The sequence below is a fragment of the Acomys russatus genome, chromosome 1 (assembly GCF_903995435.1).
Source record: "Acomys russatus chromosome 1, mAcoRus1.1, whole genome shotgun sequence".
Lineage (NCBI taxonomy): Eukaryota > Metazoa > Chordata > Mammalia > Rodentia > Muridae > Acomys > Acomys russatus.
This window is the reverse complement of record NC_067137.1, coordinates 118,908,036-118,932,098: the sequence shown is the minus strand read 5'-3', so window position 1 is coordinate 118,932,098 and position 24,063 is coordinate 118,908,036. Positions and strand designations below refer to the sequence as shown.

At 46.0% G+C, this 24,063-nt stretch overlaps 1 protein-coding gene across 1 annotated transcript in view; it reads right to left on the bottom strand.

Annotated features, from left to right (window-relative positions):
- The window catches only part of Rcor1 (REST corepressor 1), an 83,896-nt gene extending 61,859 nt beyond the window's left edge, over positions 1-22,037 (bottom strand). Inside the window, exons 1-2 of the mRNA XM_051151603.1 lie at positions 21,512-22,037; positions 21,379-21,438 (exon numbers count right to left, since the gene is read on the bottom strand). Of these exons, the coding sequence (XP_051007560.1) occupies positions 21,379-21,438; positions 21,512-21,782 (331 nt within the window). The 5' untranslated portion in view covers positions 21,783-22,037. The remainder of the gene's footprint in view (positions 1-21,378; positions 21,439-21,511) is intronic.
- Between the last annotated feature and the right edge of the window lie 2,026 nt (positions 22,038-24,063).

The window sequence follows — 24,063 nt, the reverse complement described above, 5'->3', positions numbered from 1 at the left end:
GGTCTACACAGAAAAATCCTGTCTCAGGAAGAAAAAATTACCACTATGCTGAATTGTCCAGAATAAGTAGGATTTTTTTGGTTGGCTTCAGGTGAGAGCATTGAACAGCTGTTTTTGTATTTGTTTTGAGATACAGAGATCCCTGCCTCTGTGTCTGGAGACTGGTATTAAAGACATGGTTACCACATCTGGCTGTAACAGTCTCTACAAGTATTGATAGGCTCAGCTGTGAGGAGCACTTGCAGAGGACCCAGATAGAGTTCTCAGCATCCACTTGGCTCACAGCCACATGTTACTCCAGTTCCAAGGTGTCTGATGCCCTCCTGTGCCTTCAGGGCAGGAATCACATATACACTCAGATGAATCAGTCTTACACATAAAGTCAAAGTGAAACCTGAGTCCTCTAGAAACGCAGTGTGTGACTCGCCTTGTAGACCAGGCTGGTCTCAAACTTAGAGATCCTCCTGCTTCTGCCTCCCAAGTGCTGGGATTAAAGGCATGTGCCACCACGCCCGGCTTCCAAACACTTTTTAAAAGATTTGTTTTATGTGTAGATATGCTGTCTTCATGCACACCAGAAGAGGGCATCAGATTACATTATAGATGGTTGTGAGCCACCATGTGGTTGCTGGGAATTGAACTCAGGACCTATGAAAGAGCAGCAAGTGCTCTTAACTGCTGAGCCATCTCTCTAACCCCTTCAAACACTTTTTAATGAGAACATTTTAATATATTGTGAGCTACATCTGCCTAGCAACAAGTTATAAACTTATGTTATCCTACTTATGTTTCCATGGCTACAGTCATGAACAGTGCTGGGGCAGCTGTAAGAATCAAGAAAAGACTCCCAAGAGAATCAGATCCCCAACTTGGGTAAAAAGCAATGCTCTAGGGGTAAAAATACTGTTCATTATATTCCCATTAGAACCCAGCCCTCCCCGCCCCACAAATCAAAACACCTTTCACTGTGATCTCCCTTCTTAACCCACTGCTGCCCACAGCTCCAGCAACGCCTTCTGTGCATGAACTGACAATAGCCTCAGGCTTTCTGCATGTGCTCTGCTCCAGAATTGGTGCACACATTTCTTGGTATTTAGGATGTAGCAAATTTGTCACAATGACTTGAAAATGAGGTAGAAACCACTTTACATTGTAAATCTGTAATCTGGAAAAAAAAAAACTGGTTTTTTTTTTGTTTGTTTGTTTTGTTTTTGTTTTTCGAGACAGGGTCTCTCTGTGTTAGCCTTGGCTGTCCTGAAGTCGCTTTGTAGACTAAGCTGGACTCAAACTCACAGTGATCCACCTGCCTCTGCCTCCTGACTGCTGGGATTAAAGGCGTGTGCCACCACGCCCAGCTAAAAAACTGTTTTTATTGGCTTTGTATACTCATCCTTTTTTCTGAGTACTGACATTTGAAGAAAAAGAAGTACATAACCCAAATTTTGGAGGAAACAACTGTTTTAACCTTAAATATGTATTTCCAGTGTTTAAAATTAAAAGAACCAGCCAGGCAGTGGTGGCACACACCTTTGATCCCAGGACTCAGAAGGCAGAAGCAGGTGAATCTCTGAGTTCAAGGTCAGCCTGTTCTACAGAATGAGTTTCAGGATAGCCAGGGCTACACAGTAAAGCCCTCTCTTGAAAAACAAAAAACAACAACAGAAAACCTATTAAAAAACAAAAAACAAACCTAAGTTCACGAACATGGTGGCACTGGCCTGTAATCCTAGCAATTAGGAGGCAGAGGCAAGCGAATCTCTTTTAGTTAGAGGCCAGCCTGGTCTACAAAGGGAGTCCAGGACAGCCACAGGAAAGGAGAAAAAAATTTTAAGACAGCAATTTTACTTTGTTGAAAAAAAAAAAATTTTTTTTTCGTTTTTTGAGGCAGGGTTTCCCTGTGTAGCCTTGGCTGTCCTAGACTCGCTTTGTAGACCAGGCTGGCCTTGAACTCAGAGATCCGCCTGCCTCTGCTTCCCAAGTGCTGGGATTAAAGGTGAGTGCCACCACGCCCGGCAAAAAAAAAATTTTTTTTTTTTAATTTGATAGGATCCTGCTATGTGGCCCACACTGTCCTAAAACTGTAATTCTCTTGCACCCACCTCTTTAATGCAGGGATTATGTGTTGGTCAGCATACTTGAGCTAAACATCTTTTTCATAAACTGTAGAAATACTAATTACAAAAAGGAGTTATTGATGAGCAAAGACTTTTTTAAAAAATGATCTTTTGAGGCCTGGAGAGATGGCTCTGAGGTTAAGAGCAGTGACTACTCTTCCAAAGGTTTCTGACTTCAATTCCCAGCAACCACATGGTGGCTCACAAGCATCTTTAATGAGATCTGGTGCCCTCTTGTGGCATGTAGGCTCACACTCTGGAAGAATACTGTATCAATAATTAATAAAAAAATATTTTAAAAACTATCTTTCTCCTGTCAAACAAACAAAAATAAGATTAACAAAGCATAGAATTCAAAATTTCATTAAGTTTGCAACTACATAAAATTTATGATTTTTAGCTGGGTTGACAGTGTGTGCCAGCACTGCAGAGGCTGAGACTCTGAGATCAGAGTGTTGAGAGTTCAAAGTCAACCTAAATGACAAAGATGGATGTTGAGGCAGCCTGGCCTATACTGTGAGGCTTTGCCTTAAAAAGAAAAATGTTTCAATTAAAACTTTTGCACAGACACAGAGTCTCATCATCAAACGAAAGCCATGTCCCCAATACATGTCATAGAACTGGTCACTCAAGTGCAGCCTTGGGTGGCCTGGATGCCATAGGCTAACCATGAGGGTGCAGAAATCCCCTTGCTTCTGTTTCAAGAGCTGGGATTAGAAGCAGAAGGCCCCATGTCCAGTAACTTCTTCCTTTAATATACATATTTTTTTATAATCAATAAAAAATTAAATAAAATAAGACAGGGTCACAAACAGAAAAGCGGGGAGGGGAAACCAGTGGTCCATAACCATGAAAGGTGCTTAAATTCACTAGCTAAAAGGACTGAACTTACTCTAAAAGTAAAAGCACTTTCAACTTCTGCAAGGAGTCAAAACGAGCCTCTGCAGAGGGGAGTCACGAGCTCACATATAAATTCTGATATAGCAATTCTGCTCTGCAGAGAAGTTAACTCAAGCGAGCACAGTACTTGTAATTTAAAATACTACAACAGAAAGTGCCCATCTGCAGGCTCAGAGTATGGTTTAGCACACTAACACTCTGCTGTCCATATACAGAAGCGTAGAGAACATGCTCTGTGGAATACTATCCTAAATCACAAAGAAACTGCTTTCCATTCCCAGCACCAAAAAAGAAAAAAGAGAAAAATGGGCCCGGCAAGTTGACTCAGCAGTAAAAGTACTTCCCAGGCAAGCCTGATGAGCCCAGTTCAAGCCCTAGACCCTAAAGCAGAAGCAGGAAAGCAACTCCCAAAATCTGTCCTCTGAGCTCCACATCACTCACTCACACCACACATCAATGCACATAACATAGAACAATGATCAATAACATTTAAAGATCAAAAAGAACACAGCTAAGCCAGGTGTGGTGGCCCCCGCCTGTAATCCCAGCACTGTGGGAGGCAGAGACAGATTGTGAGTTTGAGGCCAGCCTGATCTACAGAGTGAATCTAGGACAGCTAAGGCTACATAGAGAAACCTTGTCGCAAAAAAGCAAAAGAAGAAAAGAATATAACTAGCATTAGCTCATTTCTTTATATATCTTCATAAATAATAAGTATATTACTTTAAATTATCTTTTATCAGGAGACTTTAGGAGAAATGGGACAGAGCAGACAACTTAGAAATTAGAAGCAATCAAACCACATGCAAAAGAATCCACACATCTTGCTGGGCGGTGGTGACGCGCGCCTTTAACCCCAGCACTCAGGAGGCAGAGGATCGCTGTGAGTTTCAGGCCAGCCTGGTCTACAAAGTGAGTCCAAGTCAGCTAAGGCTACACAGAGAAACCCTGTCTCAAAAAAACAAAACAAAATAAAAGAGGAAGAAGCCAAAAATATAACCAACACAAAGGTTAGTATGTTTGATACTTCATGGACAGTTCTTTAGGTTTTTTTTAAGTTTTAAAGACTTTCCACAAAAGCTGTTAATGTCATAAAGGTAATATAGTGAACTTAGTTCTGGTCAGGCACAGGTCTAAGTAGTATATTAATTCATTTAATACAATTTTAGAAACATATTAATGACAAAGCATTGGTTTTTGAAATTTTCTAAGGTTTATTTTGGTCAAAATTAATTGAGAATTTGTAAAACTAACATTTTCTACAAAAGATGAACATTTGGGATTTTACCCAGAGTATCCACAGGACCCAGGTACGGCAACACATGCCTTTAATCCTCAGATTTCGGAGTCACTGGCAGGTGGAATAAATTCCAGGCTGGCCTGGTGCACATAGCAAATTCCATTACAGCTTACAATAGTTAAAGACTGTTCAAAATTCCCCAGTTTCTACATGATTCAAAGTTAGATACATATGTGTATCTAGAAGTTGGCACATAATAGAACAGTTGACCAAATATGGCATTTGTAAAGTTCTATAGCTAGGCATAGACACAGAGTTGAAAAGGTAAGATCTCTATGCCAATGGATCAAAGTTTCAAACACATTTTTACCACTCTCCTGAAGTATTTCAAGAACATTCTCTCAAGAAGAGCATTCTCAGCTGGGTGGGAAGGCAGAGGCAGGTGGATCTCTGTGAATTAGAGAACAGCCGGGTCTACACAGAGAAACCCTGCCCCCCCTCAGAGGGGGGGGGACAACTCTCTCAGGGCCTGGATGTATATTTTGCTCAGTGTTCTATATGGTACCTAGGACAAAGCGTAGCACGTAGTAGATACTTTAAAAGTTTCTGCACCGCCAAGTCGGAGAGACAGCTCAGTTGGTAAAGAACTAGCCATGCAAACATGAGGATCTGTCAAGTCCCCAACACCATGTAAAAGCTACGCACAGTAGTTTTGAGTCTGTAACCCCAGTGCAGGGAGACAGGCAGGCAGACTGCAGTGACTTGTTGACCAGCCAGTCAACAGTGAGCTTCGGGTTCAGTGTGATGGCTGGAGAGGTGGCCCAGCTTTAAGAACATGGCACTGTTCTTTCAGTAACAAGGACAGGCAGCTCAAACTGCCTGCAGCTCTAGGGGAGTTGGTTGGTTTTTGGTTTTTCAAGGCAGAGTTTCCCTGTGTAGCCTCAGCTGGCCTGGAACGTGCTCTGTAGACCAGACTGCCCTCTAACTTAGGGATCCACCTGCCGCTTCCTCCTGAGTGCTGGGATTAAAGGCGTGCACTACCAGTGTCCAACTATAAAATAAATCTTTTAAAAGAATAATATTTAGGTGGAGGAGCAATTGAGGAAGATATTCCAACACTGAGCTCGGGTCTCAACAGGCCCCTGCGTAGTGAGCACACGCTGGTGTGCAAGGACCTGCATTACCAGACACAGTGGCCTGAGCTACAGACACTGGGGAGGCCTCGGCCTGAGCACAGCATCCTAAGGAACAAAGCCAAGTCAATAAACAGCCTTCTCCAACTTCAGTGAGCCTTCTCTTACATATGCTCCTCATCATGTTCGTCCCCAACTACAATTTTCCCATCACTCCCTGGCAATGATTTTCAAAGGTAGAGAATGCGGTTTTGAAATACAAGGTTAAGAACCAGCAAGATTGTTCAGCAAGTCCAAGTGCTTGCCATGTAAGCCTGATGGCGTGAGTGTGCTCCTCGAACCCATAATGGGAGGAGAGCACCTCCACATTCACCCACGCACATGTTCTAGCACATGCACAGGCACCTAAGAAAGTAAGTTAAAAAAAGAAAGAAAGCCAAGAAAGAGGAAGAGAAAAGGATGAGGAGGAAAATACTTCAACACATATAAATATTCAAAGTACATAATTCTTCATAATAAGTCGTTGTGGTGATGTTTTATTTTTTGTTATTCTAAAGTCTATTTTCATCTGTTTATGAAATTCACCATGAAACAGACTGCACTAGCTTCACACACCTCCTGTTTACTGTCTGATGCTGGGAAAGAAGTCAGGGTTTCAGGAACACTAGGCAAGCATGCAAGCACTCCACCCCTACCTACTTATCTAGCCTGAGAGCGCGTGGCCTCTGCAGTGGGACCAACAGTGTTAGAGCGCTTGCCCCGCAAGCACCACGCCCCAGCTTCTGTTCCCGAGCACATGAGAAAGGGAAAATCCAGTGAGGCCACATCAAGTACCTCCGTGGCTTCCCTAAGTGTGTCCCATTGTGTTTAAACACTGACATCACCTAGTATTTCCTTTCTTCTTCAGAATGTGTCTCCATCACTTAAGGACAGGTGCCTGTCTTTAAAAAAAAAAAAAAAGCCCACAGGGTGTGGTGGTGCATACCTTTAAATCCAGCACTCAGGAGGCAAGGTAGATGGATCTCAGTGAAGTGTGAGAGTGTGAGATCAGAACTACAAAGTGAGACCCTAGCTCAAAACCCAAAAGTGAGCCAGGCGTGATGGCTCACGCCTTGCCTTTAATCTCAGCACTCGGGAGACAGAGGCAGGCGGATCGCTGTGAGTTCCAAAGCCAGTCTGGTATACAAAGCTAGTCCAGGACAGCAAGGCTAACACAGAGAGACCCTGTTTCAAAAAATAAAACAAAAACCAAAAATGACTTACTCAAAAGGACATCTTTGGGAAGTCTTCCCTCTGCATCAGTTTCAGGTGAAATCACTTCATTAGCTTTCCCACAGCCTAAACTTCTAAAGCATAGAGACAGCACTGACCCATGGCTTTCACTCTATCAGACAAGGCATTTTTTTTATAACAAAAGGTAAACACTCATTAAATGATTAATTTAATATCTAAAGTTAGGAGCAATAATGTGTGCATACATGCCACCTATAGGGCTGAGAATATAGCTCAATGTAGAAATAGCTACCTCACACCACATACAAAGAGCACATTTACAAAACTTCAGACAGAAAAATTTTATAAAGAAAATATACTAAAACTCTTACGATAAATCATATAAGCTAATGTTTCATATATAATTATATATAATCCTACACATTTTTTGTTGTTGCTTTCAAGACAGGGTTTCTCTGTGTAGCCCTGGCTGTCCTGGAACTCATTCTGTAGACCAGGCTAACCTCAAACTCAAGAGATCCATCTGCCTCTGTGGAGATTAAAGCAGCAGTTCTCAACTCTTTGTGGATGAATTCTTTTCAGATGTATTAAATAAACAAAATCCCACACACAAAAAAGTATTTAATATCCAGAAATTCAATTTCCAAAACTGTGTGAAAGCCCAGATACTGAAGTCTCCATGGTCTGTAGCAGGATAAGAGGCCTGCAGCACCAAGCCCAGCCTCTCAGCTCACTGGCAGTACTATACAGAAACAGTAATGCTATGGAAACAGACATGTTGCCAAGCAAACAGAAAGCCAAGCAGCAAATCGGAAGGAGAGTATATCAGCTGATACACAAAATCTCAGTTCAATTTGGGAGTATTGATATAAACAGCAAACATGTTGCTGAAAATAACTACAAAACAAAATACTAACAAAGTTACTAAAAGGAACATGAGGTCCAACACAGGGGGTGTTAAATTTTTTTATTATCTTTTGAAGAAATCTGGATTATAATGATCAACTAGTAAATAGCCAGACTGCAATGAGATCAGATCACACATGATGACACACACCTTCACCCAGTACTCCGGAAAGTAGCCACAAGAGGGTCTGCAGCGAAGGCCGTCCTGGATCGGATTCCCAAAGCCCTGCCTGGGCAGCTTACAACTGCTGCAGTTCCAGTCCCAGGGACTCACACTCCCTCTTCTGGTCTCCATGAACATTATGGACACATGGTAAACGTACACACAGACACACACAAGTAAAAATAAAAAATAGTTTTCTTAAAGATTTTGTTTGTTTGTTTGTTTGTTTGTTTTGAGACAGGATTTCTCTGTGAAGCCTTGGCTGTCTTGGACTCTCTTTGTAGACCAGGCTGGCCTCGAATTTACAGAGATCTGCCTGCCTCTGCCTCCCTGAGTGCTGGGATTAAAGGCGAGCACCACACTACCCGGCATGTGTAAATATGTGCATATGAAGTCAGGTGGTTGGTGGTGCACACCATTAATCCCAGGATGGGGGAGGCAGAGGCAGGTGGATCACTGTGAGTTCGAGGCCAGCCTGGTCTACAGAGTGAGTCCAGGACAGCCAAGACTACAGAGAAAACATGTCTTAGGGGAAAAAAAGAAGAAGAGGAGGAGGAGAAAGAAACTGAGGCTCTTTGGAAAGTGGACACACCAAAGAACCAAAGGAACAATCATGACACACAAAAATAGAAAGTAATGCCGGGCAGTGGTGGCACACGCCTTTAATCCTAGCACTCGGGAGGCAGAGGCAGGTGGATCTCTGTGAGTTGGAGGCCAGCCTGGTCTACAAAGTGAGTCCAGGACAGCCAAGGCTACACAGAGAAACCCTGCCTCGAAAAACCAAAAACAAAACAAAACAAAAAAACAGAAAGTACTCCAGGTCCAGGCAAAGCAGGAAACCTGACAGCCTGTGGCTAGCAGGTATAATGCACAAGAGGGTTTTGACTTAGTAAGTACAACTTTGTAGGCCTGGACAAGATGGCAGAAGCCTACCACAGGCCAGACTCTGCTATACAATAAGACACTTTCTCAAAACTTAGAAGAAAAGAAAATTAACAAGCAAAAAACCATCTCGTGAAATACAAGATAGCTCAGCACGTTAAAGGAATGTGCAGCCAAGCCCAATGACCTGAGTTTAATCTTTACGACCCACATATTGGAAGTACAGAAAAACTGCTCTCAAGTTCACGCAGCTTACATGCATGTGTACGCACACTAAGTAAATATAATAGGGAGGGAAGGGAAAATTTAAAAAGCAGTAACAACAATTGGGCTGAAGAAGTACCTCAGTTGTTAGAGTGCTTGCCTCCCATGCGTGAGGCCATGGGTTCAATCCCCAGCATGGCAAAATGCAGTCATGGCTGTATACACCTGGAAATCCAGTGTTCACGGGGTGGAGACAAATGAATTGGAAATCCAAAATTGGGAGTCGGGCATGGCGGTGCACACCTTTAATCCCAGCACTCCGGAGGCAGAGGTAGGCGGAACTCTGTGAGTTTGAGGCCAGTATGGTCTATAAAACAAGTCTAAGGCTACACAGAGAAACCCTGTCTGGAAAAAAAAAAAAGGAAGAAGAGAAATCCAGAGCTGGGGCTGAAGTATGGCTGAAAGGTTAAATTGGATTCAATTCCCAGGAGCTGCATGGTAGCTCAAAACCACCTATGAGACCAATTCCAGAGAGAATCCAGATCCAACTCCTCAGGCACCTGCACACAGTACATACACAGACAGCAAGTACATATATACAGAAAAAAGAAATTTAAAAAAAAAAAAAAAAAAGCCAGGCATGTAGGCACACGCCTGTAATCCCAGCACTTGGAAGGCAGAAGCAAGGGGATCTCTATGAGTTCCAGGCCAGCCTGGTCTACGAAGTGAGTCCAGGACAGCCAAGACTACACAGAAAAACCCTGTCTCCAAAAAACAAAAAACAAAAACCAGAACACTCCCCTCCCCTAAGAACAACTGTGCTGTGTGAACAGAAGATGAGTTCAAGATTTTTTTTTTTTTTTTTTTTTTTTTTTGGAGTTCAAGATATTTAACTTGACTTTGTAGATCACAAAAACTGGTGTTTTTGTTTCCTTTTTGATTGTTTGGTTGACTTTTTGACATGGAGTCTCATACTAATATCTGAAGCTAGCCTAGCTCACTATACAGCCCACACTGACCTTGAACTTGCAAACCAGAAGTACACAATACTACTATCTTCCAAAATGTTTTACACTATTAAAGACCAGACCAGGTAAAGCCCTGCTCTTCTTCCCCTCCCAGTGTACGTGACGTGACTGCTCTGCTGCCCATGTGCCTGTGCACCCAACATCCCTCAGCTGGAGGCAGCATGTGGGCACTGATATCTGAACCTAGGTCTTCTGAGACCACCGCACGTGTTCTTAGCCACTGAGCCGTCTCTTCAGCCCCTTCCCGTGCTAAGTTTAAAAGCAGAATATTGAAGCGTTAAGTTTTAAAAGCACTGGCTGCTCTTCCAAAGGACAGGAACTGATTGATCCCCAGCACTCACATGGCAGCTTACAAAGTTCCAAGGTACCAAACACCCTTTTCTGGCTTCCACAGGCACCAGGCACGCATGCAGTGCAGACATACATGCAGGCAAAACACTCCTACACATAAAGTAATAACTTAATTTTTTTTTAAAGCTGGGGGTAGTGGTACAGGGCTTTTAATCCCAGAACTCAGGGAGGCAGAGGCTGGCGGACCTCTGTGAGTTCCAGGCCAGCCTGGTCTACAAAGTGAGTCCAGGACAGCCAGGGATGCACAGAGAAACCCAGTCTCAACCCTACCCCTCACCCCAACCCAACCCCCAAAACTCAAACAATCTGACCATTTAGGTCACAAGTAAAGAAATTATGGATGCAACATTAAAAAAAGTTTTTTGGTTCAATACTAGACTGAACACTTCCTTTCTTTCTTTTCCTTTTTTGGTTTTTCAAGACAGGGTTTCTCTGAATAGCCTTGGCTGTCCTGGACTCACTTTGTAGACCAGGCTGGCCTCAAACTCACAGCGATCTGCCTCCCTCTGCCTCCCGAGTGCTGGGATTAAAGGTGTGCACCACCACACCTGGCTTGGTTAATAATTTACTGAACATTTTCAGATTGAACCACAAGTTAACTAAACTAACTTCCTATTTGGGTTTCTTTTTTTTCTTTTTTAAAGACAGGGTTTCTTTTGTACTCCTGGCTGTCCTGGACTTGATTGTAGACCAGGCTGTCCTCGAACTCATAGAGATCCACCTGCCTCTGCCTCCCTAGTGCTGGGACTAAAGGTGTGCACCACCACACCTGGCCGTATTTGGGTTTCTGAATGTAGAAAATGAAGACAATTTTCCCTTGTGTGAGGACTTTGGGCAAGGTTAAATGATCTAATGGTGTTCAAGCAAGCCTGGGATAAATGAGTGTTCACCTGGCCTGGCACTGCAGGTCATTATTTTGACAATCTCCTGTCAGTGATGACAAGTTGTATCTCTCTATCCACACACTCCCCGTCTCTTATGTGCCAGTGGCAAATGCCCAAGACAGCTGGACTTAGTTAAACTCACATACTTTAATCCCTTCTGAGAGAACAAGCAGCCATTCCAGGAGTCAGAACCTCCATTGGAACCCCAGTGTGCTGCTGTGACTGCGTGCTAGGCGGGCACTGAAGCAGAGCTTGTCGACTGGCACAGTGATTTGGGTCAGGCAGTTAATAGCATACCAGCAGCTAAAGAGGGCTGGCTTGAGAATACCCAGAAGGTCTCACCTCTTGGAGCTATAAACCTCAGAAACCAAGAGTCCTACAGTGACACATTACAGAGGTGTTGACCAACACCAGCCTTTGAGTACAATCCCCTATCAAGGAAATATTTTTATTCCTTCCTAATCAAAGAAATTAAAACCCTTCTCATTATGCTCAATATTAAAAACAAAAACTATATATGCAACTCTAATAAAAAATTAATAACCAAATACACGAACTTAAATAAACTTTTTAAAAGGGGGGGGGGGAGTAGTACCAGGCATGGTGGCGCACACCTTTAATCCCAGCACTCAGGAGGCAGAGGCAGGTGGATCTCTGTGAGTTCGAGGCCAGCCTGGTCTACAAAGTATGTCCAGGACAGCCAAGCCAAGCCAAGGATACACACAGAGAAATGCTGTCTCGAAAAAACAAAAAAACAAAAACAACAGCAACAAAAAGTTTGGGTACAGACGGCCACGGTGGCTCTCACGCCTGTATAACGTCAGCACTCAGGAGGCAGGAGGAGGAGCACTGTCAGGTCCTCAGCCAGTCATAACTTCAGAACGAGACCCTGTCTCCAAAAAACTAACTAAAACATACACTACAGTGAGAATGAAAACAGCAGAGGTGGTTGGTGAAGTGGCTCAGCAGTAGAACTTTCTTTCTGCAGGTGCCTGAAGACCTGAGTCACGACTCCAGAACGCACAGAAGAGCCACTTTCTCAAAGTTGTTTTCTTAGCTGCACATATTCTCCCTCCTCACAACCTCACTCACTTTACAACTTTAAAAAAAAAAAAAAAAAAAAACAGTACAAGTTACACTGACCAGAGAAAACTAAGGGGAAATGGGAGGCTATAAACCTCAGACACCAAAATGGATCTCAGATATCAAATGGATTTCAAACCTCAGAAACCATAAAAATGGATCAGCAGAAGCCTGGTGCGATAGCGCACGCCTTTAACCCCAGCACTCAGGAGGCAGAGGCAGGAGGATCGCTGTGAGTTCCAGGCCAGCCTGGTCTATAAAGTGAGTCCAGGACAGTCAAGGCTAAGAAACCCTGTCTCAAAAAACGAAAACAAAAACAAAACAAAACAAAAGGTTAGCAGTTAAGAGCATTTGCTGTTCATGCAGAGGAGCCAGGCTCCCAGTCCTGACAAGGTAATTCGCAGCCATTTCTAACTCCAGTTACAGATGTGCCTGGTGTCCTCTTCTGGCCTCCACGGGCACCAGCACATACATGGTAATACACATCCAAGCAAAGCATGCATACACATAAAATTTAAAAACCTTTCGAAGTAAAAAAGATATTCAACCTTACCAATAATTAGAAAAATATAAAATAAAATATAAAAGGATCATGTTTCAAAAATTAATAAATCTAAGTTAGAAATCCTAGCACACATCTCTAATTCCAGCACATGGGAGATAGGGGTCGGTAAGTCTGTGAGTTTGGGGCCAGCAAGATCTACAGAGTGAATTCCAGACCAGCCGGGGCCACATAGTGAGACTATCTCCAAATAAAAAAGTGGAAAAAAAAAAAAAAATCTGATGCCATGGTGAAAGAAAAGTAAAGAAAAGGAATTTGGGGCAGAGCGTGGTGGAGATCACCTACAATCATAGCACTCAGAAGGCAGAGGCAGGACAAGTGAGGCCACATGGTATACACAGCCAACTCCAAGCCAGCCTGGGATACACAGCAAGTCCTCATCTTAATTTAATTTTATTTATTTATTTACTTATTTATTTGGTTTTTCTAGACAGAGTATCTCTGTGTATTTCCTGGCTGTCCTGGAAATAGCTCTGTAGATCTAGCTGACCTTTGAACTTAGAGATCCACCTGCCTCTGCCTCTCCATTGTTGGGACTAAAGGTGTGCACACCAACTGGCAGGGAGTCCTTGCCTCTCAAAGAATGAAAGAAGAAAGAAATCAATCTACCCCCTACCTCTCTACCGGCTAGCTCTAGACTGTGTATACCTTATGACTGAGAGAATACTTTTTTGCAAAGTATCAACAAAAATGGACATGCACAAATAACCCTGATCATATAAAGACTAGTAGGGGAGCAGAGTGATGCACGTCACACCTTAGCACTTGAAAGACTGAAACAGAAAAACTGTGCCAAACTCAAGGCCAGCCTGGTACACACTCATATTCCTACTTGAGAGATAGACGGTAGATTCAAAAGTTCAGGGTCATTCCCTGCTATGTAGCAATTTTAAGCATCTTGAGCTATACAGTATCTTAAAATAGGGAAACCACTTTAAATACTAAGAAGGGTCTGGAGAGATGCAGAGTGGTTAAGAGCACGCACTGCTCTTCTAGGAGCCAGGTTCAGATCCCAGCACCCAAGTGGTGCTCACAACCATCTGTAACTCCAGTTCCAGGGGATCTAAAGCCCCCTTCTGGTATCTGTCTGGGTGTGGTGGTGCACACCTTTAATCTCAGCACTTGGGAGGCAGAGGCAGGTGGATCTCTGTGTTCCAGGCCAGCCTGGTCTACACAGAGTTCCAGGACAGCCAGGGCTATTACATAGAGAAACCCTGCCTCAAAAAACCCAAATAAATAAATAAAGCCCTCTTCTAACTTTTGTGGGCACAGGCATACATGTGTTGCATATATATATATATATATATATATATATATATATATATATATATATATGCATGCAAGCAAAAGATTCACACACATAAAATAGAGGAAAACTTCTTTAAAAAAAAGAAAGAAAAAACTAACAAATTTTTACACCTAAGTATTTACTGAAATACAAAAGCATGCATAAGCAGCTGAGTGTGGTTGTACATAACTACAATCCCAGCATCTGAGCGACAGCCAAGATCTTGCTTCAGAGCCAGCCTGGGCTGCACATCCAGGCCTCATCTCAAAGCAAAAGGGGATGTATCGCAGGGGTGGAGCATTTGCCCTTCATGTACAAGGCTTTGGGTTTGATCCCAGCACCACGAAAACCAATCCATTAGTCAATCCGTTCTAGCATCCTTGAAACACAGTGCTCAATTTTCTTTCTACAGGAAGTGGGATCCCAAACAGCCAAACTTCCCAGAACCCTCAGGTCTTGTCCAAGAGCCACACAGTAGAGGTTGCCCCACAATGGCTGGGTCAGCAGGTGTCTGAACCCAGAGGCACTCTTGCCCCTGCCCTCCTCAGGGCAGTACATGACTGCTGCAAGTCCATGTCTTACACTGACAAGTTTAAGTCCCTCTGCCAAATGAGCACTGTCACTTCCCTCTCCTTCACAGCTGTCCTAGCCTGGATGCAGCACAGGCTCTGGCTACTGGAACCTCTTTCCTCATTATCCTCACAAGTATCTATCCCAATGAATCACTTGCACATGTAATTTTGCCTGCTGCTCCGGGGATGCAAGCAATCACAGAAAAAATTCAATTCAAACTAATAAAAAAAAGTGAGTGGGCCAGGCGGTATTGGTGCACACTTTTAATCCCAGCAATCGAGAGGCAAAGGCAGGTGGATCTCTGTGTGTTCAAGGACAGCCAGAGAAACTCTGTCTTGGAAAAAACAAAAACAAAACAAAAGGGGGGTAGGCTTTAGCTGGACCTAGGATGGTTTAGGTAACAAGGGGCAGTCTTAGGAGAGAGCACCATTCCATCTGAAACATTTTGTCTTGAACTTTTTACTTGTTCTGTTTTTATTCTACGATATATTTTATTTTTAATTATGTATGTTGGAGGCAGGCATGTGCTTAAGAATGCAGGTGGCCAATGAGATCAGGTATTGAATTTCCCTGAAGGTGGAGCTACAGGTGGTTATAAGGCCCCAGTGTGGGTGTTGGGAACTGAACTCTGGAGCAGTATTCACACTTAGTGAATAAGTCATCTCTCCAATTGTCTCTGCCTTTTTTGGTGTTCTGAAGCAGGAGCTCACTTCCTAGTACAAGCTGCCCTCAAATTCATGGCAATTGTCCTGCCTCTGCCCTCCTGCATATGAGGACTACAGATATGAGTCACCATACCTAACTAATAATATATTGTATCTGTAACATATTATTTATAATTCTACCTTACTTTACAGTGATTTGCAAAATAAAAAGGTACCATCAAATTATACATAACAGCTATCATAGCATTTCAATTTTTGAAAGTTTAACTCCTCTTTTTTCAAAATTCTAGACATATTACGGTTGGCTCATATTACTTACTGAGCCCAGTAACAAGGCTCTAAAACAATAAAGTTTGGTCCAGATGGCCCTACCTTGAGATAGTTTTAATGACTGGGAATAAGGACAAATACAAGCCATTTTATCTCTCTAGGCTTCTATTTCCCTCATGTAGAAAACAGAATAGCTGCCAGGGTGGTGGCACATACCTGTAATCCCAACACTTGGGAGGTGAAGGCAAGAGAACTAGGCCATCGTCAACTACAGTGAGTTCAAGGTTAACATAAGCTACATGAGACTGGGGTGGAGGGCCAAGCAGGCAAACACATTCACTGAACCAGAGTTTAACCCTTGGGACCCACATGATAGAGAAAATCAATTCCTGAAGGTTATCCTCTGACCTTCAAATATACACTGGATGGATGGATGGATGGATGGATGGATGGAAGGAAGGAAGGATGGATTTTTTTTTAAATAACAGGGGAAGTGGGCTGTGGAAATAACAATAGACTGCCTGCCTGGCCATAAGTTCAATTCTCAGAAATGCCCCCTCCCTCTGAGAGTCAGTGAAAAGCAGCTGGAACACAGAGCTTTATATAACTGCGTCTCTGTAGGAGACATAACACCTTTACAAGTCATCTGACATAGTAAAGTTAATGCTAACCATGAACTCTGGAGGCAGATGTAAGAGGAGGATGACAAGTTCAAGGCTGGCTGAGGCTACAGTTAAAGACCACCTCAAAAATAGTAACAAATGTCTTATAGTGGAGTAGGAGGGTTGGACTCAGTGGCAGAGCACTTACATAGATAGCATCTGAGGTTTGAGTCCCCCATCTGTCCCTCCCAATTTTTCTTCCTATTCTGTGAAAGGCATAGTTTTAGCATGTCTGAACTTTGATAATAAAACTAACACAAGTCTAGGAAAACAACTGAAGCCAACATAGCATCCTATCACTGTGCTCCCCTGGCTAACAGGTACAAAGAGCATCACACAAATACCACAGACATGTGCAGGGCAGGGTCTGAGGGTACAGCTCAGTTGGTGAGTGCTTGCCTAGCATGCATTAAGCCAGGGTTCAGTCCCGAGAACCACACAAAACCCCAGGGCTATTACAAGTTCAAGAAAAGGACCATCGAAACGCCTTAGTGAACTTGTCACTGAGCCTAAGGACCTGAGTTTTATCCCTGGAACTCACATGATGGAAAGAAACAACTCCTGAAAGTGGTCCTCTAACTGCTCTGTGGCACATATACACTTTAAAAAAGAAAAAAAGCTGGGCATGGTGGTGCACGCCTTTAATCCCAGCACTCAGGAAACAGAGGCTGGCGGATCATTGTTAGTTCGAGGTCAGCCTAGTCTACAAAGTGAGTCCAGGACAGCCAAGACTAACACAGAGAAACCTTGTCTCAAAAATTAAAAAAGAAAAAAGGAAAAATAATTTCTTTTAAAGCCATGGTCCGTCCTTAGTGTTTACCAGCAAGAGGGAAGAAACATTCAGATTATTTTAGAGAAAAGCACTATTAATATCAAAATGAGAGGTCTTTGCTAACGTAGAAAAGAATGATCAACTAAAGTGCTCTCTCCTCACCCCTCCTTTAACACTACGTGTAAGAGAAACTCACGACAGCTCAGCGGAGCCCAGCAGCAAGTATGGCAAGACAGCCTGGATACCACATGTGGCAGCAAAGACTACCTTAAAGGGAGAAGCTGCATTCTAAATTTTATTTTCACCTTTAAAGGGTCAGGACTCTCATAAGCAGAGATGATCATCTCACCCTCAACCGAGCCTATGTCAAACATAGGGACCAGGCAGAGCTATGGTGTTCTACCCACCTTGTCTGCTATTTATGACAGATGACGGAACTAAATCCTCCTTGGACAAGATAAGGCACTCTTATTTGCAACCACTCTAGAAATTAGGTCAAGGTGGGGTCTACATATAAGTAAAATAGGCAGAGCGTGGTGTGCACGCCTTTAATCCCAGCACTCAGGAAAACAGAGGCAGGTGGATTGCTGTGAGTTCGAGCCCAGCCTGGTCTACAAAGAAAGTCCAGGAAAGCCAGGGCTACACAGAGAAACCCTGTCTTAAAAAGCAAAATAAATAATAAATAAATAAAACAGACTTGAAAAAAATTGTCACCAAGCTAGGCTTGATGGCTCATGCCAGTACACAGCAGGCTGAGGCAGGACTAGTCTGAGTGTGAGGCCAGTCTTCACTAATGAGACTCTGTTTCAGAAAAAAGAAAAAAGAAAAACAGTGAATGCCCATCCACACCTCTTACTACTTAGTGTTTTGGTTCGGTTTGTTTGTAAAACTTTAGGCAAAATGTGGTGGCTCAAGCAGGTGGCCCAGCACCCAGGGAGCTGGAGCAGGAAGACCACCGCAAGTTTTCAGCCAGCCAGAGCTATACAAGGAGACCAGGTCTGAAAAAACAGTGGAAAAGAGCTTTCTGCTTGCTCAAATTTTGGTAATGGGGGAGAATGCTTTCAAAACTTAGGAAGGAGTTGAGATCGGAGCAGAACTGAACGTGTCAATGAACACCTTTAATTCCAGTGCTCAGATGCAGAAGCAGATCTGTGAACCTGAGGCTAGCCCAATCTACATAGCCAGTCAGGGCTACACAGTGAAACCTTGCCTCACGAAAATAAATACAGCTGGACAGCAATGTGTAATTGGCATGCCAAGACTCTGGGTACAGTCCCTAGCACCAGAAGAAAAGAACACACTCAGCAGGAAGAAAATGCAGTAACACCACCCTTGACTTAAAGTTAGACACACTTTTCTCATATAAGTGCTAGGGATTTGAACTCAAGTCCTCTGCTCTCACAGCAAGTGCTCATGCCCAGAGCATCTCCTCAGCCCTGGTTTGCTTTTAGGACAGGGTCTGCCTCAGCCTTCCAGGTGCTGGGACTGCAGGTGGATGCTGCCATGCCTGATATTGCTAAATTATTATACACACATAAAGACCCTGCTTTGTGGTGCTGGAGATGACTCAGAAATTAAAAGTACTGCTGCTCTTTCTGAGAACCTAGGTAAGATTCTCGGCACCTATATGGTACTAACAATCATCTATGTAACTCCAATTCCAGTGCATCTGGTTGCCTCTTCTGCCCTCAGAAGGCACAGACAGATGAGCAAGCCAAACAACCACACTCATTTAAAGGAGCAGGGAGCAGTGGGAAGGCAGAGGAAGGCAGGCAGATTTCTGAGTTTTCAAGCTAGCCTGGTCTATAGAGTGAGTCCAGAGCAGCTATACAGAGAGATTCTATCTCTCTGCTCTGAAACGAAGATGCTGCACCATTATGTTCTAAAACACAAGTGTCAAGCCGGGTGTGGTGGCGCGTGCACCTTTAATCCCAGCACTCGAGAGGCAGAGGCAGGTGGATGCTGTGAGTTCAAGGCTAGCCAGCCTGGTCTTAAAAATGAGTCTAGGGCAGTCAAGGCTACACAGAGAAACCCTGTCTCGAAAAAAAACAAAAATAAAAAAATTAATTGGGTTTTAAACTATTTCATAACAGTTAAATTCCTTTCCAAACTAAAACAAACACAAATAGGAAGTTTGGAAATGTAAATGTGAGCAGTAAGTTGCAATAATGCTGCCTGTGAAGCTTCCACTGCTTTACTCTGCAGTGTCAGAACTCTAGCAAACATGTATCCCATCAGAGGCCAAAGACAAGCGAAGGATGCAGCTAGCGGCAGAGCACTTGTCTAGCATGTAGGAGGACACCTTAAGATACACAGTATGAGCCGGGCGGTGGTGGCGCATGCCTTTAATCCCAGCACTTGGGAGGCAGAAGCAGGTGGATCTCCATGAGTTCGAGGCCAGCCTGGACTACAAAGTGAGTCCAGGACAGCCAAGGCTACACAGAGAAACCCTGTCTCGGGGGGAAAAAAAAAAAAACAAAAAAAGATACACAGTATGTACAAGATCTAAAAAATATCAATAACCAAAATAATTCAAAGATACTGAGGTACGATAGCAGCAAATTTGAGTCCAATGTAGGCCACACAGCACACTTCAAGACAGCCTAGATTATAGACAGACTGTTTTACAAAAACAAAAATGTCCCAAGAGTTCAAAAATTAACCTATTACATTTAATGTTTCAAAGAACAATCTAAGTCTAAAAGCACCAGGCACCTTAATGACAATGCAGAGATCAAGCGATCTGAATCCTGTGAACACATCCTTTCCCTCAGTCCCATCAAACACAAGCGATCTAATCCTGTGACAGTGAACACACCCTTTCCCTCAGTCCCATCAAACATTTAGATAAACTTTCAAAATATGTAACAACAACAACAACAAAAACAAGTTTCTGGAAGGTCTGTCTGCCCAAATCAGTTTTTAAGTCTAATTCATGAGAGAAGCTTTGTGGCAAGCTTACTGTTCTATGTATTACTGCAGATAGACTTGACCTACAAAATGTGGATAGGGTCAACTGTAACCAAAAAACAGTATGCTTCCCCTGGTGGCCAATGCAGGAACGGAGTTCTGCACAGAAAAGAAAAAAAAAAAAAAAAAAGAAAGAAAAAAAAAAAAAAAAAAAAAAAACTGGCCCTATCCTGTCACGCACAAATGAGAAGACTCCCAGAAAAAGATGTGAGGAAGGGAGAAACTATCCAAAACACTAAAATGAATTTACAAAAAAACAAATCGGGGAGAGAGGAGTTAGACTACATAAATATGACGGATTGGAGCCACAAATTTGCAAGTCATTTATTCTCAGGGTGTCCAAACGCTCACCCGGAATCCCTCTCTTCTGTATTTTCACTTTTACCTAAACACAGAGTTCAGTACCTTAATAACAACTTAAAAGCAATCTCCTTTTCCAAGGACCAGATCCGTGCAATTTTCTGCAGTCTTGTTTCCAAGGAAAAGCATTTATCTTTTCAAACTAGTGGTATAACCTACTTAGAAAAATCTCCTGTTCTAAAGAGCTCCAACCGGGACGGTTCACTCTAGCTGTTCAAGACTGTCTTTTGAATTTTATTTCTGAAACAAAACCCACGTCCTTTCAAACATTTCCTGTAACAACCACCTTTAAAGATAGTCTCATACAGAGATAGGACAGAATCATAGGCATTAAATCTGGCGAATTCCTTTGTCTGATAGGATTTTTCCCCCCTACCACTTTAAATTTGCTTCCACGCACATCAGCAGCAAAGGAAGTAGAATGACCCTTCCTGCAGACAGGGCTTTCTAGCCGATGGAAACGGTCGGTTAGCTAAGCCTTTTGATGGTTCTATTCTTTCACAACCTCTTCCTCCCCACCCCATCCCCCCAAAAGAAAGAGAAATAAAGGAAACACACACATTTACAAACAGATCCTAAAATAACAGCCACAAGCAGGGCTCTCTTATCTAGGCAGATGCTCTCTGGAAAGCAGACTTCTTTTATTACCTGATTGGGGTGGACCGACGGGAAAATCGTTATTCCACTGGCCCTCGGAAGGGACAGGAAGGGACGGGACGGGACGGGATGGGATGCGACCAGAGTCAAGAGGCATCGAGAGCGCAGAGTTGGCAGGGTAACGCTAGGAGAAGGTTCCGAGTAAGAAGTCTCTGCGAAGCCCTGAGTCCGAGCGCCCCAGGACGTCAACTCTCCAGCACTGCCACCCGGGATCCCGTCCTGGGTCCGGTGCACCTCGTCTGGAGGCAGGGACACCCCACTCCACCCCGGCCAGGTGTGGCCTCCTCAGAGCCCGGGACGCAGCGAGCAGAGTGCTGTCCCCACCCGGGCCCGCGGCCTCCCCGCACCCGGATCTGCAGCACACCGGTGTGCGAGCGTGCCGCGCAGCCTGCCCTCGCGCCCCGCGTGCCCCCGCGGACCGTAGGCCAACACGCACAAAAACAAAGTTGTCGCCGGGCTCCCGCCGATCGCTACTCACCAGGGTCGAAGTCGGGCACGGCCGCCTGGTACTGGGGTCCCACCCGCATGCCACCGCCACCTGCGGGGAAGCAGAGCACGGCGGTCAGCGCGGGCGCGGGCGCGGGCCGGGCGCGGGGGCGGCTGCCACCTACCGTGCTCCTCGTCGCTGGACGAGCCCGAGCTGCCTTCCTCCCAGGAGTTGCTGCCGCTGGTCCCGTTGGGAGCCGCCGCCGCCAAACTTTTATTCTGGCCATTATTGGGGGCGGCGGCGGCCGAGGCGGCGGCGGAGGCGGCGGCGGCCGAGGCGGAGGCGGTGCCGGCCGAGGCGGCGGCTGAGGCGGCGGCCGAGGCGGCGGCAGCTGCCGTGTTCCTCCCTCGCCGCTTCCCGGAGACCTCGGGACCCTTCTCCACCATGGCCGGCATCGGCGGGGCCCGGGGCCGGGCCAAAGTGACGGGGACCCCGGCTCGTGAGGCGCGGGCGGCGGGCCGCGGGCAGGGGGCGCAGGTGGGCGCCGAGCCGGGCGGGCGCGCGGGATCCGCTGGCGCGAGTTGGGGCTACAGGAGGCCCAGACGGGCGGAGCGACGAGCCGCCTCAAGCCCCCGAAGCCGAACGGAGCGCAACTTTAGCTCTCATCGCCGCCCGCACTTCGCTGGCTCTAACTACTCCGGGAGCCGCGGGCGGGGGGATGGGCGGGGCCTGGGCGGAGGAGGGCCGCGCGCAGCCTAACCGTCGTTCGGAGGCTCCGCCTCCGTGCACTCCCATTGGCCCTCACGGGATCCGGGCGGCAAGCGGCACGACGGTAGGTCCTCGTGCGCGTCCGTCAGGCCTCGGGGGCGGGACCACGGGGAGGGGGGGGTGAGGCTCCGCGCTTCCGTTGGCCAGGTTGGGTTGACGCGTATCGCCCACTGTACGTGGTTTGAGGTTTGCGATCGCTTTACGCCCCATGATCCATCTCTCGAGGCAACGGCGAGGAGTTAGCCGCCCTGCGAGCCCCCTCCCCCTTCCCCAGCGCCCCGCTGCCTCCGCGCGCACCCCGCGGGCCCCGCGCCACCTCCCCCAGGGATCCCGCCGAGCGTCCCATCGGCTTCCCAAAGTGAATGTGCCCGACACGAGAACAGAAATCGCGGGCAAGGTCGGGACTACTTTCCCCCTCGCGCGGAGGAGTACGCGCACAGTTTGAATGGGTTCTATACAAAGAGGGGAAACTAATTGGAAGAAACTAATTGCGCCCCCGCGTCGCCCGGGGGGATTGGGGTGTACTAGAGCAAGGGAACCTGGGGACGAGGCTCTCAGGTGGCAGTGTTCCCCGAGGGAAGGAAAGCGGCTGTGCTAGGAGTCGATGGCGCTCCCCGCTAATTGGGTTGGGGGCCACTGGATCCCCGCGTTGCCTGAGGGGCCGCGGGAGGAGCGGAGAGGTTCGACCGGGGAGGGCCTCAAAGCAATCGGGGTGAGGGGAGACGCTGAGCAGCTCCGGGGCGCCGGAAGGGACTTAGACCGACTCGGGGCCCCACAGCGGACAGGGGGGGGGGGCGGAGGAAGGGGCTTGGATCCCCAGCTCGGTGCTGGTGGAGGGTCACTTCCCGAGACCCGGGCCCTTCCCCCACTCGGCAAGACGGAGGGCCTGGACGCGTAGGAGTCGGTGACACCCAGCCCGGGGCGTCCTTGTCCCTAGAGTGATCAAACGAGGGGCCCGTCACTGCCTGACAGCTGCCAGTGGGGCTGGATGGGCTGCCCCACCCCCATTCCCCAACCCCCCCAACCCCCCTCTGCCGGCAGCCAGACCTGGGGACTGTACATGAAACCGTTTGCTTTAAAATAAATAAAAAATAAAAGCAGGAGATTGCTGTTTTCGTTTAAGTTACTTCAGACCTGTGCTTCATATGGGGACAGTTTTTACACCCGCTCAGGATATAAATAGCTATAGAGAGAAAACGAGAGTTTTATGGCTTTAAAGCCCGAATAAATAAGCAGGGTTTTCTCTTCCACGTTTTCTACCCCGCGAATCATCATTTTAAACTTCGCTGAAGTGACCACGTTCACTTCTAAGTGGCCTTTAAGAACAGGGCCCAGAGGCTCCCGGTAGCAGATCCGTGCCCCCACCAAGTTCCTGGTCTTCCTCTTGGACTCCCCTCTGAAAGACACCCCTCGTCTGCAAGCATGAGCCCCAGGATACCCAGGCTCAGCTGCCCTGGTCAGGGAATAGACTGCAAAATCAGATGTGGGGACCAGGGGTGACCTTCTGGGACAGAGACCTGCATGAAGCCATGACGTATGCAGATGAGGCTGGGGCACTCTGCCCTGCTCCTGACCTACCTTCGTACCGCAGACTGAGGTTAGCCTACAGGGCACAAAGATGACTTGAGTTCCTTAGTAGGACAGATGGAATGACAACACGAGGGTCACCTTCCCTGCCCATTAGACTTCCAAGCTTGAGGCCACTTCCTAGAAAATGCCTCCTCTTTCCGGGATCATGCCCTAAGAAAAGGGAGCCCACCTCTAGGGCAGGACTGTCTGGGTAAGGCAAGCCAGGATACCAAGGCTCTCATCTGCTGGGTGCACCCAGGGCCCCCTGCCTACCTCACCCTAGGCTAGGCCCTCATCTGGGAGCAGCCCCCCGTCACCCCCCCCCCCTCCGAAATGGAGCATGGGCTTGGGAAGAAGAAGGCAGAGATTTCATGGCTTTGTGTGGACTCTCCTACTGCC